The sequence below is a fragment of the Seriola aureovittata genome, chromosome 14, assembly GCF_021018895.1.
Source record: "Seriola aureovittata isolate HTS-2021-v1 ecotype China chromosome 14, ASM2101889v1, whole genome shotgun sequence".
Lineage (NCBI taxonomy): Eukaryota > Metazoa > Chordata > Actinopteri > Carangiformes > Carangidae > Seriola > Seriola aureovittata.
The window spans coordinates 20,555,001-20,572,338 of record NC_079377.1 but is presented as its reverse complement, the minus strand read 5'-3'; the positions used below and the strand labels follow the sequence as shown (position 1 = coordinate 20,572,338).

General features: G+C 40.7%; 1 protein-coding gene across 2 annotated transcripts in view; it reads right to left on the bottom strand.

Moving 5' to 3' along the window:
- Positions 1-667: 667 nt before the first annotated feature.
- slc8a1b (solute carrier family 8 member 1b) overlaps positions 668-17,338 on the bottom strand; it is a 143,221-nt gene continuing 126,550 nt past the window's right edge. For both annotated transcript variants that reach the window (XM_056394774.1, XM_056394773.1), the window contains exons 8-11: positions 13,803-13,988; positions 13,511-13,600; positions 8,488-8,591; positions 668-8,175 (exon numbers count right to left, since the gene is read on the bottom strand). In XM_056394774.1, coding sequence (XP_056250749.1) covers positions 7,903-8,175; positions 8,488-8,591; positions 13,511-13,600; positions 13,803-13,988 — 653 coding nt within the window. In that variant the 3' untranslated portion in view covers positions 668-7,902. The remainder of the gene's footprint in view (positions 8,176-8,487; positions 8,592-13,510; positions 13,601-13,802; positions 13,989-17,338) is intronic.

Below are 17,338 nucleotides of genomic sequence, written 5' to 3'. Positions count from 1 at the left end.
TTCCCCGTTGAATTGATTTGACTCTACTACCATACAAATAGCAGATTTAATTAGTCCATTAGTCAAACGTTTAATTCCCCCTAATGTTCTATCCTGTGGTAGGTTAAAATGAGCTTTTCTTTTAATACAAATTAATATTTCATCTCTCCTAATTTTCTCTGACAAAAAGATCGGTGAATATATGTGTTAAAGGGAAAAGCAGCAGGAAAACACAATGTGCATTAATTCCTTTTTCATAGGACGACTTAAAAAAAACCCCAAAACAGATAAGAATTAATCAGCAATGATGCAGCCGTCGCTCACATCTCTGACATAATGGCAGAGCGAGTCAGATGAGTCAGTTAATGAGATGTCAGCCATTCAGACAAATGTCATTTTCATCATCGACATTCTGAACATCTGAAAGGAGAATGGATATTTGTTTGTGAGGGAGGTTCAGTGTGAGACGGAGGAAGGAGGGCGAGATGAGACGAGCAGAGCTGGTTGCAACTCTCATTTACTTTCACTGAATAAGAATGTAGCTCTAATGGAAATTTGCATGATAATTACGCTTTCATATTAAAACTTTTCAGTACAGATTGGACATTATATACACACACACACACACACACAAACACACACACACACACACACACACACACTGTAAAAAGGCAATGGACTCGTAGGGTCTCTGAAACAGGGTATCCCAAACTTTATTTTATTGGTTTTTATCAGAAGTACCATGTACCATGGAGAGCAGTCACAGTTAGTGGCAACACACATACAACTTTCCTCCTATCAGTTGGTGTTCAACAAAAATCAATAAAAAAACTGAAGAAAATTAACATACTCACGCGCACACAGAGGACAGTGGCAAAAAAAACAAAAAATTATCTTCATTATTACCAACATTATAACTGTTGTGGTTATTGTTCCATTTTAAAAAACACACCAAATCATATTGAAAAAACATGAAATTCCCAACTACACCCTGTGAGAGCGAAGAGAAGGACAGAGAAAGAAAGAAAGAAAGAAAGAAGGAGAGGAGGGATGGATGGATAGAGGGAGAGAGTGTGGAGGTGGTAAAAGATGTGCCGGAGCAGAGGAAGGATTAAGATGAAAAGAAAGGGATTTAGTAAGAAAAATGACAGACGGTTCTGAATCAGACAGATGGTGACTCAAGTACAGACAAATGATCCTTTGAGAGAGTCAGACAGATGGTGACACGGGCAGTTATATTTAAACTAGAGATGGATATGCGTGTACGAGGACGGGTAGAAAAACAGTTGAATACAAAGCAGGTGTGGAGATACTGTTGAGTCAGTGGGGTAAGCAGCCAGACGCACGTCAAGACAGACAGAACGGGGAAAATGTGACGGGTCCGAGTCAGAATAGAACAGCGAAGAGATTGACAAAAAGCCCGTCTGAAACACCCCATCAATAGAAATATAAAAGAGCATAGGGAGAGAGATGGAAGGAAGAAAAGAGACAGGTAAAATAAACCGATGATTGAGAAGAAAGAGCGAGGCAGAGAGATAGAGAAACAAGCTTCAAGCAAAGTACAACTTCTCCAAAAAGGCAATATATGTCATTCTTGAGTGTAGTGAGTGTTTTGTTTCCTTTAAATAAATATGTAGAATTAATTCTCTATGGTTAGTGTGATGGCCATACAGTCCACCTCACTTATAACACTGTACAGTATATACACAATATTATTATTATTTCTTTAATGACAAAATAACCTTTAGATGTACATACAGTATTCCTCGCCCTCTGTCAGAGAATACAGCCACGGTATTAGAAGTAGCAAGCAGTGTCTTTTTTTTTTTTGTACAAATAACCCATGCAACTCCCGTATAGATTATTTATTTAAGATACATAACTCCTTTAAGATCTCATCTCTCATTCAATAACAGCAGATATTGCCTTTTTAACAACAAAAAAAAACCCAAAACGTAATTAATTAATCAGTCATGTGCAAGTTACTCCAAAACAGAAGACGTCATTGTCGTCTTCGTTTAAATTAAAAACATACTGTTGTTAAGCTCTACATATATTTAAAAAAAAAAAAAGAAAAGAAAAAAGTAACTGAACAGAATAAAAGATGAACAGAAAACCTGAATCTGTACAACATTCAAACCATATTTTTTGTCAACACCAGGGGAATGGGATACGATTCTCTATAACTATATACAGACATGTTATCATTCATGCACAGTATCAACAAGTAGCACATTGACATTCCAAAATATGGAAAACATGGCATAGGGGAGACGGAGGGTAAAGAGGGGATCTGGGAAGAAAAGACAGAACAAAAAAAATAAACAATAAAAAATAAAAATATCACTGCCTGTTTTGGTTACTTTGGCAGCAGAGAGACCGAGAAAGAAAGACAGAGTTGGGGGAAGAGACACAGAGGGACGGATAGACATCATAACAATACACATGCTGGGCAGGAGAAGTCCGTTTCAGTCTCACTGACCCAGAAATCAATGTATGGCTGTAACTTCATGTTTTTTTTTCTTTAATATTCATCTTCTTCCTCCTTGTCTTCCTTCTCCTCCTTTCTCTCTTTAGCATCATCCTTTTACATTGTACTTGTTAACGTTACTTTAAGGGTGGAGAATAGCTCTGGTAGTGTTTTTTTCCTCAGTCTCAGTCACTCGGCTCGTACCAGCAGGGCTGTTTGTCCTTCCTTGCATTTGTTTGTTTGTTTGTCTGTCTGTCTGTTTGGTGTTGCATTCGTTTATTCCTCGGTCTGTCCGACAGACAGTTCAGTTAAGAAGTGGCACGAGGCAACGGAAACGCATCATCAATCATTACGTTAGAAGCAACGTTGTTAATGGTACACAACTGATTCAACACCGTTGTAGTTTTTTTTTTCCTTTTTTTCTTTTTTTTTTTTACATCAGGTACAACATTATTATTGTGTACATCAGAGTCAAAAAAAACAAACAAAATCTCTGTTGTTGTTTACATCAGAAGCAACTTTGTTAACGAAACAACATAGTAGCCGTTTCACATAAGCGAAAAGTACCAGTGCAATGCTTTTCCTTCATTTCAAACCCTGCCTGCTTCTTCGAATCCCACCACAGAAGAATAAAAACAAAAACTACTGTCATCTACAGCTCGTTTTTCTACTCCTTGCTTGCTCTTAGTGTTATACTGTATGTACAGCGATGGCCTGGCTAACCTTTGACCTGTCAAACCAAGGCAGGAAGCTAAATTCAAGTGCATTTGTGGTTCTTTGCCTGGATGAGTCGCTGTTGAAGAGAACCTGGTTGGGTACTTACAATCCTTACGATCGTGGCTACAGTCACAGCTAACCTTTTGTTAGCCGTGTTTAGCTTCCCACCTTGGTCTAAACCCTGTTGGGCTTTGAGCAGCTGTCGTTAATCTGCCATTAGCTTCACGTCAGTCTTTTAAGTCAAGGTAGATACACAGAGAGAGGCGGTGCATCGAAGCTGGTGTAGCAAAAGAACTAACTTCCCATAAATGAAAAATGTTAGCCTCTGGAAAATTTGTGCAGCAAGCTAACTTAATGCAAACAACTACATTACTGCAAGCTTTTAATCTAGTTCACTCTGACCAATTAGGCAGATTTTAAGTAAATCCAACTTGATTTATCTATATCAAAGATAACTTATACCCTGTTGGAGTTACTCAAAAAGTGATGCAAACAGCTTCTACAATGTTACTTCTTTTTTTTTTTTTTGCGCAAGCTAGCATAACTTTTTTTTTTTTTTTACAGTGTATAAACCTTCAGCTCCATGCCAGTGAAGAGACAAATGCATACAAATTTAAATAGAAAGATTCTGGTTAGAGTTAAAACAACATCAAGGTGTCTTTTGTCTCTTTTCAGAGTGGAAATGAAATATGAATAATATTTGGTGTTTTAAGAAAGATCCATTGGTTATAAAACCCTTTACAGGTTGGACTGCAAATATTTAAGTTTCTGTTAGAAAGATTTCCCTTTGGCAAAACAGGGGTAAACTGCCACTCCAAGGCCTTCACATGAGAACAGCTACTCTAATGGAGAGCCGGACATTGTGCAGAGTTTGGCAAATGCGAGTAATCTGACGCCTCATATTATCATTTATTTTATGGACAAGGGATTTAATTTTAGAGTTTATACAGAGTTGTTCCAAAAATGTTCCAACGTTGGTGCAGTTTGGTCACATTTCAGTAAGCAAGCCATGTTGCTGGTTGTCACCCGCTGAAACTTTATCAGCCATAATGGGGCGGTTTTCTACTTCAAGCGCGTCATTTGATGAGTTTGAATTTTACATAGTTATCTTCAAGATACTCTGGACTTGCCAAACTCATCCAATCCAGGGCTCTGCTCAGCTCTACTCTCTCACAGGGGTTGAAAGCTGTCTGTGACAAGATTGTTGCCAAGTTTTAAATGGATTACGTCTAAACCCAGACTACGTACTTTACAGATGACATTTAAAATACTACTTATTATATTATACATCAAGTAAAAAAACACAACATCAGCAGGAAAATTCTGGCCAATTCCGATGCATACAGTATAGTGCCATTTAACAAACTACGGACTTTTATGCCTACGTATACAGTAAGTTTTGTTGTATGTTGTGGTTTTGGCTGAATGAGTAAAATAGTTAACAGTCTGAAGTGTAAACCTCTCTGACAGTCAAGATAAGCTTGAAGATATATACTCTACGCATGTGTCAGGACAGGCTCTTGGGACACTTTAACGTTGTTCATTTTTCAGGATATATTTTTTTGTCTGTTGATGACTGAATCATGAAAAAAGATTCCCAGCAGTTAGTGTCTGATAGTGTCAGTTTGTCAGTCTGCTGTGTGTTATTGCAGTTTAATGTAATCTGAAAGTTGCGTATTCTAGTGTTGGTCGTGTTAATGCTTCCGAAAGCAGGTATTGGTAGGCTACATGTTTGCTAGCTAGCCTAGTACTTGACAAGGGTTTTCAGTGATGCTTGGCTTTTGCTTGAGTTCTTTAGTAGCTAGTGTCCCGAAAACAGCACATCTAGTATTTTCAAAAAACATTTTTTGGGTGGGAACAAATCCAGCCAGACCTTTATCCTATCATTTGCATAAACCTTTCGTAACATTCAAGCTCAAAATTCATTTAGAAGAGGGCGAACAACACCTCAAACAGTAAAATGACTCTACAGAGGATTTATTTGTAGAACCCGTGTGGGCCTGTATCATAAACTGAGTTTCACTTTGGGCTGAACCCCGGCTTTCTGCTATCACAAAGATGATTAACTTTTCACCAGAGCAGCTCACCATGGCTGCGCAGCTAATTAGCATCAGCTCACTGGGCTCATAGATGATGCTAATTAGCTCACTGAAATAATGAGCTGATAATAGGCTCATTCTTTCTACAGACTCCCAACATGGACAAAATTACCCTACCATAAAAAGGCAAGTGATGTTGCAAATTTGCAATGAACTTGCTCATAGCTGGATAAGAAGAGGCTCAGAGAAGCCAGATGACCCAGAGAGCCCAACTTACAGTGGTTGAGCTCACTTGGCAAGACAGGTCCCAGAGGTGTAGTTTCTGGGGGTGGGTGTTTTCCGACATACAGCCAATTGAATAGCTTGTATAAAGGATTTCAGGTTGAAAATTGTCTCCAAACCTCTGTGAGCTTGATAAACAGAGTCTGGCTGGCACAGATTAGATGTACCCTATACTAGATGTCCCCACAGAGCTTCTGTAGTACAACGGTATTTGCCCCTATCTGTTAGTAAAACTACTTCCCCACCAACAACAAACGCTTTTAAACCGTTCCTTCGTCAGATGGCTGTCACGATAAGAGTGAAAACTGGCTGCTGAAGTAAAAGTCGGGTTCCAAGGCCGGCGTGAAGCAGTGAATCGTGCAGATTACGAGTCTTTACTCGAGAGAAAACACATGCCCTTGAATAAAGGCATAATATGAAGTCAGATGTTCATTGCTTCCTTTGGGCTAAGGCCTTCATGATCCACATGACTGAAGGCTTGCATGTTTAAGCATAGCAATGAGTGGAGGTGGCCTGGGAAAAGAACCATAGCGTATATGATTTAATTTGGAATAAGGCTGACTGCAATTCAAAAGCAGTCTTTGTAACCAACTGGGAGAAACTCCGACCAACAAAGGTTGAAGCCTTGTTTGCTTTTCCAATATTTGGGTAACTCTATTATATGAACCTGTTTTAACTTTTATTTCACGTAGTCTTGTTTTTGTTTTTTTTTCTTTTAAAGCCACACTGAAGCAAAGTCCTAACAACTAAGCAGGTGAAGTATGAGGAAATCCCTGTTAAATAGCCCCCTAAGGACCAATCTATGTGAAGAATCATAAATCAAGGGTCAGGGTTAGGGATTAGTGGTTGTTTCTTACAAAGCCCTTGAGGATTTTGATTGGTCCACTGACCAGCCAGAAGGGGTGGTGATGGTGGGGGGGAAGGGGTTGCTTAAGACACACAGGGATAATGGCCGAAGCTGTCGAGTGAACCAACTGGTAAAGCGGCATCATCAAAGTGAGATAAACGATGAGAGAGAGAGGCAGTTGACAGACATGAGGTTTCACTGAGGGCGGTACCTACGGTTTTTTCAAAGTCTATTGCAATGCTATGATTGACACATGGCGATGGCAATCTCATCGGTGGAAAACCAGGTAACAGAATTCCACGGTTAAAAAAAAGAAAACACAAACACACGTAAGAGTTACCTAGAAAGTTATGCAATGATAATAGTTCTCTCTAACAGTTTTAAACGGTAGAGCGGCCATGTTGTCCTCTCAGACGCGGCCTTATTAAAGGTAAAAGCACACTAACCCCTTTTCTCGATTCAAATTAAACCTTAAAATCATTTACATCTACAGTATAAAGCAACAGAAAGAGGGCCTGTTCAGGAGCGCATGGCGTAACCAAGACATTCAGAAGGAAAATAGTGGAGCTGTAATGTACGTTCAGCTCTTTGTATTTACATTTCTAACCTCAGTTCAAAACCGTTCACTTCAATCGATCGCTGCCCTCCCACAAAAGAGTCTTACTCAGCATTTCTACAGGCCGGGAGAGCGAGGGTCGAAAAGACCTCGAAATACGAAAGCGTATCCCGTCTCACGCAGAGACGGCAAAACGAGAGGCGTCTTTTTCTTTTTTGTTTTTCACAGTACTTGACCATCTTCCCACAACACACAAGCACAGAAACACACAGTCACACACCAGCACTCGCACAGTTTGTTGTCATTAAACAGTTGTGGCAATATGTCCGGCTTCTTCTGATTGTGTTTTCAGTATCGTCTGGTCATGCATGTACATACTGATACAGTTACTGTCTCCTTCTGTCTAACGTGAGCCTGTTACTGTCGCTGGACGCGGGTGTAGCGCTGCTCCAACTGGAAGGGGATTAATGGGAGATGCTGTTTCTATTAGCAGCTGTGAACGGTGTGTGTGTCTGGTTTAATATCTTGCTTCTCATGTTGACTTGTGTATGGTTGAACAAACTGGGAAACTGTGTGTGTTTATTTCTGTGTTTGCGACTTTGGGGATTAGATTTATGTATTTAAAACAGGGGAGGGTTTAAGACAGCTTGATTGGTTTGGATTTATAGGTCGAGAAAAAAAAAATTAATTCCATAGTTTATTCGTTTGTCCACCATTTTTCCATCTTCTGAGCCATTTCTCTAGCTCCTGTGATTCTCCTGTTTGCTGTCGTCCTTCCGTGTATTCGTACTTCTTCCTGTTCTGTTTTAAGATGCTTTAACGCGTCCTCCATTTCTTCATCTGTACATCCATCCATTCATCCGTCAATCAATCTATTGCGTAAAGGGAGGGAGTGATAGATCAATGAGAGAGCCTTAACTTCCAAATCCATCCATTCACCCACCTCCCCCTTGGTTTTCTTCCTCCATGTTCTCCTTCTGTCCCACCCTTCCCTTCGTTACCTCCTGTCACCTTAGAAGCCCTGGATGTGGCAGTAGGCCTCCAGTGAGGAGAAGAGGATGTAGAGGAGCCACAGGCTGACAAACAGCATGGTGGTCAGGACCTTCGCAGTCCGGGGCCCGCCCAGTTCTCCGCCGATCTCTGGCCGCCGTCGGTACATCAGCACGGCGACGCAGACGAAGGCAAAGATGGTGAAGAGGGTGACGGAGAAGGCCAGCGTGCCAGGGTCCACCCTGAACTCATCCCCCCTGCTCTGGTGGTAGATGGCAGCGATGGACCACGCCACCTGTCAATCATCATCACAGTCAAATTGAATAACATGACATGTAGTGACTGTTTACAACAGCTGAGACCACACCAGAAAAACATGGACGTCATTGTAAGAGACAGATGGCTGCGCTTCTTCAATCCCACATATCTTTGTAATAATATCTCAAAGCAGCAGCATCACGCAGCATTAAAGACACCACTCATACAGTAACATATCCATTTCTACAAATACATGATAGTAATTACTGCCATGGCAGCATGACAAGCAGCGCTGCATTTACATTAGCAATGAACCAGTCAATCACTCTCTAGATGAGCTGGTACTCACCCCGATGCCCAGGAAAACGTTGACAGCGTTCGAGCCTGTCACATTACCAATGGAGGCGTCGGCATACTGATCCTGGATGGCAGCTACCTTACTGGCAAAGGTATCTGAATGGAGAGAGGAGGGAGAGAGATCAGATCATTTTTATTATTATTATTATTATTAACTGTGTTGCTGTCTAATAGTATTAGTTATAGATCATTCTATTCAAGAATCTAACAGAGGTACACCAGGGATATGTGATTGTTTGAGTGATTTTTAAAAAGGTTTTCAACATAAAAATGAAACAGGGTGTGAGTATTACTGTGTCTCACACTTCTGTTTTGGGGAAAGTAATCCGTCTCCATATTGTCTTCATACATGGTTTTGAAACAGTTTTCTTGCTGTAAATGTCCACCAGGAGAATTATGGGAAATAATCTGAGAGGAATCTAGTCTTCCAAATAGACCCTGCAAAATCTACAGATTTATTCTTGTGTGTTAACTCACAACAGTCATTTGTGAGTTACACAAGACCACAGTGACAGGGAAGGACGCTCTTGATAGATGCACAACACTTATAATTATTAATACAGAACACCGTGCAAATCCAGTTTTCCACATTTAGACAGGAAACCTTAAATTAGAAACCACAATCTTTAATCCTGTTACAGTGTTCCGTCGCTGGCAGCCAACACGGGCCAGATTTGGACCAAGATCAATAAATTACAAGGCTGAATCTTACTTTGCAGGGGCAAACAAATCTTGGCCTGACAACTAATCAGTGCTGCGATGCTTAGTCCCAAAAATTTCCCCCTCCCGTTTCATGTCTGCCAAACAATGGCAGCTCCAAAGGGATAGCTTTCCTTGCCGTACTAAAAGCAGCTTTGAACTCTCGGCCAAATCTCAACAATAGGCTCTTTCCTTGAGAGCACAAAGAGTGAGCAAATCGTCAAATGGTCAGTTAGTCGTATGTGCTCTCACTAATTTACTGGCCGTATTCTCTTCCTTAGTGATTCATGTCCTCTTGCTTTTATGTGGCAGAGACGGCAAGAGGAAATAAAAAACTGAGGAAGTGAATGAGAAAAGAGGAGGAAGGGGTTTTTCTGTGGCAGCCAAATTGGTGATGGAAAATAGGGACAATGGGACGACCGGAAGAGGACTGAGGAGGGGAGAGAGGAGGGTGGACGAGGCAACGGGCCAAGGAAAGATAAATCTCCCCATACACCTTAAAGCTTCAAGGAGAGGCCTGCTGGGCTTCACTGAATGCACGTGTGTGTAACGAGGCTCTATTTATGTGGTGCTTGTCTGCCTGTGTGTGTGTGTGTGTGTTTCTGTGTACAGTGCATACATGAACACTGTGTCTGTGTGTTAGTGTACAATGCCACCTGGGTCCAATCTGATGCCATGCCTCCACCAGCTGGCAAAGGCATGTGTGTACATCAATTGATCTTTGAGTGTTTGTGTGGCTGATTGAGTGGGTGAGTGCGTGGTTGCTCGCATGTTTGGTAGCAGCATGTGTGTATTCCTTTGTGTGTGTGTGTGTGTGTGTGTGTGTGTGTGTGCGTACACATGTGAGAAACAGGTTCCACTCTGCAGCTCCTTCTGTGAGAGTGTGCCTCCCTGGAGAGGTTTCTGCCCTTTCTTTTTCCTTTCTGTCAATCAAACAGTCTTTTCCGTCTCATCCTTCCTCTCTCTCCTGCATGCTCTCCCTCTACCTCTCCTTCAAGCTCCCTTCTTCCCGTCGCCTCTTGAAATGGAAGGACTTGTTGCGGAGCACTCATGTGCTCACGGCAATCTGGCAATCCTTCTGCATCTAGACATTTTTTACTTGGTGAGGAACATTTGGTCAGAGGGGAAATTATAAGCAGACAGTGGCGCGAGTCAATAGGTCACAAAAATAGTTACGCTTTATCATCTTGGGACATTTTAAAAAATAAATCTAACAGCAGGACTTTTCAAAGAGTTGGACGACTGACGTGGTTCTTCCTGATCATTTGAGATGGTGAAAAGAAATGAATGTGAATCAATAAAACCAGAAATCAGGCGGTTGGCCAATATTATAATTCTGAACCAAATATATATATATTTTTTTTGTTAGTTGTGTTTTCTTTCCGAGTCATAAAATGTGTCCTTATCACCGAAAAAGATTTCCACAGATAATCCTCCTGTTCATCTCTACCATCGCCTCCCAATTATCTGTGGATCAGCCGAACGATTTGTGGCAGGATGTTTGCGGACTCAAACGAGTTCAATTTTTGTCTTCTTAAGACTTTAATGTCTCCTAATGACCTTAATATCCTGGACATTTAGAGGCAATTTTGTCACAACACAATTTAAAAAGGTCAAATATGCTCTCATATACATGATATCCTAATTATAAAACATTGTAGTAATAAATGGTCTGTAGATGCCTTACAGTACACAGTGCTATTACCTTCCTTATATAGCTGTGTCACTGTTCATTCATGCGTTCATTCATTCTCTGCCTGTCTTTGCCATTTTACTAACTCTCTTGTCATTTCAGACCCTGCCACTCCCCCGTGCCCTGCAGTAACCCCGGCACTAATCAGTTCCTTGTATATATACTGGCCCCATTCCCACCCATTCTCTGCAAGAGTATCTACCGTGCCTTCCATGCTGTAGCTATCCATCCCTGCTTATCTAACCTGTGTTTGACACCTGGGTTTTGCCTGGTTTTCCGGCCCCCCGTGCCCTCACTCTGTCCCTGACTGCTTCTGTCTGTTTTTGTACAGGTGAACTATTTTGAACTTTTGTCTGTGTATCTGAGTCGTGCATTTGAGACCTCCCAGTCCTGAGTCACGACAAGCTGCTTATGTCAACAGAGTCCCATGGTGCCGCTCTCAGTTTAAATGTCATTCTTGACTTTGTAAGTTCGACATGAAATGATACACACCACACTTTAAATATACATTCGAGTCATACAACTGAGGTGAATCTCAAAGAAACAACACATTTCAGTTCCTTGTGGCTCTGATTCAATTTACAGCTCCACTGTTTTCTTTCCATCTCCGTGCACGTGTGTGTGTGTGTGTGTGTGTGTGTGTGCATGTGTTAGGCTGGCTAACTGTGATAAACGAGGTTAATCATCATGGAACCACAACACAGGATGGGTTTTATTAACTCTAATAGCCACGGATCTGGAGGTCTGTTTCTTTGTGTGAGTGTGTGGGCCACAGGAGGTTCTGTTAATAAGGCTGAGAACCTCTGAAAGGCTGAATCACTTTGTTTCCATTCTGCAAGTCTACACATTGTGTACATCTGTGTGTGTGTATTTCTGTGTTTCAAACAGCTGTGTGTGTATGCATTTGTCCATAAATTCAACTGTTACTGAGCATGTATTTCTGTTTGTTTGTGTGTCCAAATATTACATGGTTATTATGTGTGCATATACTGTAGGTTTGTATGCATGCATGTGTGTGTGTGTGTAAAATAGTATGTAATACATCACTTTGATCCCTTAGGTCCCTAAATGGGAGGACAGAGACCACTTGAGCCTGACATGACAAATAGCCCTATGCTAATAACACATGGTGGCCCCAGTACAGTACAGGTGTGTGCGTATGTCTGTGTCCACAAGTGTGTGTGACACCTATTTCAAGCTTTAATGTGTTGCAAGTATATGAGTGTGTGGGACTGTTTGTTCAATTAATTCAAGTTGCAGCTGTTTACATGTCTGCATGTTGTACATCCAGCATTCAATCATGTGCTGAATGTCTGCATGTGTTGTCTTCTGTGTGTGTGTGTGTGTGTGTGTGTGTGTGTGTGTGTGTGTGTGTGTGTGTGCGTGCGTGCGTGCAGAGGCAGGAGACTGGGGCCAAGGTTAAAACGTATTTAGCTGGCTGTTGCAGTCATCGGTCGTTCTTCACATTTAGAGGATGATCCATGCTGCTGTCTGCAGACCGCAGAGCTCCGTCTAACAGGCTCCCACATATAAAACCCACTGGAGGGAGCGGAAACCACTGGGTCAGTCACAGCGAAACCTCCCTCAGCATGAGTCCGTGCGCACTCCTTTAATCTTTGCTCATTTTTTTTCTATGGATGTTCACTGTAAATAAAATGAACCAAATCTAAATTCATTTGCAGGGTTGTCCTCAATTAAAGAAGGTCTCATATAATTTGTTTTAATTATTCAATTATTTCAATCAATTTAGAGTAAATCTCTTCCATCTAGTTTTATACTTTGCCTGCAGCTCTAGTGCTTATTACAGCAAGTTTGTGAAAATTATCATGATGCCAGAAATGTGACAATCATTTCCTAGTAATGAACAGTGACTAATGGCCCATTCCCCATAATTAAATAAACATAAAAATCTAAAAATCTCTTACTTTGCCAAAACCCAAATGAATGGATTAGTTGACTAATTGAAGAAGTGGGGGCAGATCTCGTAATTCATCATAAACCACAGTCAAAACAATTAAATCGTTTTTCTCTGTAGGGCAACACATCATCACATGTGAGATGCAGCTTTGTGAAAGTTTGTATTGTATCTAAACAGATACTCGGACACTTGCAGGTCAGCACACTGCAGCCCCTTGTCTTCTTTCCATTTTCTATCATAGCTACCGTTCATTTATTTGACCTGATTGTTGTAGCAACAAGCATCTACTTTTATGAGGCTTTTAGAAACCATGGTCAGTGCAGGGATATACTCTGTGAAGTTGTCTCTTTTATTCTGCACTGGAGACGCTGAGGAAAGAAATGAGGGGAATAAAGCTCCTGGTAATAAAAACTGAAGCAGCAAATAGAAAATGTCAAAGCATTGGCCCTGAAGGTGATCATTGATGAACGCAAATCTATTCCTACAGTGAAGACTTCTGGGTATTTTATGCTCATAAAGGTCTTATGAAGCTAAATGGCACAAGTGGAGGGAGAAAGGTCTTTGATTAAAGCTGGCGGAAAGTCCAATAGCAGGATAATTAAAATGGCGGAAGTGTTGGATCAATATCGGCTCACAATACATACAGTCAACATACGGTGAACATACATTGTATGCGCTCACGCACACACACACACACACACTTACCTGGTACAGAGGTTCCCAATGCAACAAATACTACTGCTGTGACTGAGTCTTTCAATCCCACTGTGCAGCCGAAATGAGAGGCAAGATCCCCTGTAAAAATAAGAGAGGAAAATGAATGCTAAAAAAAAAACCTCAATATCTTTTTACATATTGATGTCTTTGATTTGTAAAAGAAGAATCCTGTCATTGAAAATGTTCTTTAAAAAAGTTTTGGAATTCTTAAAATGTTTTTCTTAAATTCAATATGACTTAAGTTCAAATTTCAAACAGTTCTTTTCGGTTTTCATCTCACCAATGACGGCGGTGAGCAGCCCGATCATGCAGATGGAGACGACGAAACAGGCCCAGCCGTTCCAATAGTCTGTGGGCGGGACGAAGGCGAACAGAACCTTCCAGAAGACGGTGAGGAAGTGCATGACGTAGTCGAAACACGACGGCAACTTCTCCTCCCCGCACTCCTCGTCGTCGTCATCCTCGCCTGGGGGGAGAAAGCGTTCAGAGAAATTTAAAGTTAAAGATCCAGATTTGACTGACTGTAACCTCTAAAGTTCCTAATTCCCACCTTGTGTCATTTTCCCTCTTGTCCTGATGTCCCATCAAGGAAATACTGTCACAAAGAGGGAATTTCATACTAAAAACACTGACTTTGGAAGATCCCCTCATGATTTGTCTAATTCAGACTACTGAAGCCTCATATTAGCTGTAGCTGACCTTTAAAATGCATTTTCACACAGAGCGAGGACTGTGGACTTTGTTCTGCATCACTTACATTGAAACAGTGAACATATCCTTTGACCGAGCAACAGGTGCTGTATGTTAACGAGGACATTAATTCCAAAGGGAAGCTATCTAATCTAATCACACTTCTTGAGCCTGAGACGAGCTGGAGACCGACCACGGATACATCATGAGGAAAATCATGGTGCGTCCCTGTGAAACGAATGACATTCCCATCGGTGCTAATTAAATATTAGCATGCTAACATACTGAAGTGATACAGCGAACATGTCAAACATTGCACCTGTGCTGAACATTAGTTAGCAATGCCATTGTGTACATGTTATCAAGCTAAAAGTCATGTTGTGACTGGAATCTGGACAAAGTTATTCAATGTTTAATATACCTTTTTTTTTTTTTTACCATCAGTTTAAACTGTCTTTTACAAACTAGGTTAGAATAAGAGCGGTATCATATTGTAATGAAGACTCACACAGGCGAAGCAGGTGGTAATTACATCAAACAAATTGTTAAATGGAAATAAAAACGGTACTTTTAGACTAAAAGCTGACACATTTTGGCTTAAGCATGACTTTGCCAAAATAAGCTTCACACTGCTGTGAGATAAGAGCTAATGTTCTCTGTCCATTACCTGAAGAGCAAAGGATTAAATGTCTCTGACTTTCACTCCAGCAGCGGGGTCAGAAGTTTAAGTCTAGTGACAGACGTGCACAGTGCAATCCATTATCATTACAGAGATTAAAAAAAAGACTCAATTCAACATCGCCTCTGATCCACGGTCTGGCAGGTGTGTGTGTGTGTGTGTGTGTGTGTGTGTGTGTGTGTGTGTACATGTGTGTGTGTGTGTGATCTCAGTATCAAAGTCTAATCACTGCTTCAGGATATGGACTACAGCCAACCACATACTGTTTGGGTTTGTTGTGCATGTGCATGGTTATGTGTGTGTGTGTGTGTGTGTACATGCATGTGTGTTTAATACCCTATGTCTGTTGAACAGAGGGAAATAGTTGAAACAGGAAATTCAAATGACTTTTTTAAAAGCGACACACACACACACACACACACACACACACACACACACACACACACACACACACACACACACACACACACCATTATCAGCCTATGCAGCCCTCTCTGTAGTTGGCTGTTGTTCTGCTCCATTTATAAACGACTAAAATGAATGAATAAAAGAGACTACCTGCTGCTTCAATGAAACACGCTGACTTGGTAAATCCCATCGAAAACCATGATCTCTAATTGGTTTCACCCGAATCATTCAGTCACTGCATACTATTAACCTTTTAAGAGCTGCTGTATCCAAATGCTCAAACACAAACAAACAAAAAGCGTGTGCATCCTAAACTGAGTGCGGAGAGCCTCCTTTTACCTCAGGAACTGTTTATCCTGCTGAGGTGTTGTTTATGTCTTCGTCTTTTTTTAAAGACAATTTTCTTGCAAAATAATTCTTAATACATTCATGAAAAACACTGGAGTTTGAATGTCCAAAGACAAGTTTTATATCGTATTATTCCCGGTCCCAGTAAAGAAACAGGCAGCCATCTTTATCAATTGGATGTAGATCCTAAGGAAAATCTGGCCTTCGTTTTTTTTTCATTTAGAGGAAGGAAAATGTGGGAATCAGAAGCTTAGAAAAGCCAAACTGAGACACACTCTCTCACATGCACCCTTCAATTTCAGTGATGGATAAATTACTTTCTTTTGAAATATGTCATTTGGGACTGAATGCATGAATGCATCAGCCTTGGCAAAAACTGTCATAACAGATAATAAAGCAGTAAAACATGTGCAAAAAAAAAAAAAAGCAGCTCCACACTCCAGTTGTCCTTAACTTGATGATCCCAAGACGAGACAGGCAGCTGCAGCTCTGGCCCTCTGCTGTAAGCACACGAGACAGCCTGATATTTAAGTCATTAAACACGTCAAGTCATGAACCAGATCCACACTGTGTTGTGTTATTACCAGGCATTAGTATGGGCTAACACAAACATTAATGTACTCTATCTAATAGGGCCAATACTTTACTCAGAGGTCATGCACCTTGTTTAATGTAATTAAAAATAAATGTTCTCAGAGTGAGTACTACAAATCAAACCATCAACTGTAAATGAACAGTGGAAGGTCAGTGCAGGGTGCAAAGGCCTCTTAAGCTATTACGATTGGACACACACACACACACACACACACACACACACACACACACACACACACACACGGTAATGAATTATAAAAAAAGACTCTACCTGAGTAATGTCACTTTTTACTTTCAGCTGCTCTCCTTCCCGCCCACACAGTCTGTCATGACTGAATGGAGCCATTTCTCTCTCTCTTTCACACTAATGTTTATATGAGATCTTTCGTCACAGTCTTGGTCTCTTCCTTTTTCATTTTCTGTCCCTGTATGTGTAGGCGTTAATCACGTAGCCCCCCCCCCCCAAGCACACATGGGAGAAACCACAGTCTGGGGTAACCACACTGGGAAAATGGTAACGTAGTCCAGTGAGGATTTACAGTATAGAGGATTGGACAGTGTCTAAAAGCGTTTAAAGTGTTTAAAGTGCCTTAATTTGTTGTTGTCTGTAATTGTTTAATTATCTTTTAACTTTTCATCCTTGCTCACATTTTGCTGACGTAGCCTTTATATAACTGAACGTTCTCTGTGACTTTCTCGCTTCATCCCTCTTAATCTTCCTCATCCCCCTACAACCTTCTGTCACGCTCTAAATGCCATTGTTAGTGTCTTTGCTCCATTTTGTGTTTGTGTGCGTGATATTCTTTGTTATTTATTTGGCGCTTCATTAGCTTCCAGAGCTGCTGCTGGTCTCTTGAATAAAAACAAAACAGCAGTTTGAAAAATGAGGCCGAATGTAAACTGATATCACTAATGAAAGGGTAATCAATAAACAATCCCATACACAAATGTAATATATGTATATATATATATTGCATTTCCTCATATGAAATATATGTACATATAAAATAAAAACATATGTCAAAATTATAGTATATAAAACCTATTAGCCCATACAAATATGTATATTTATGTATGTATGCATCCCAAAGCCTGTA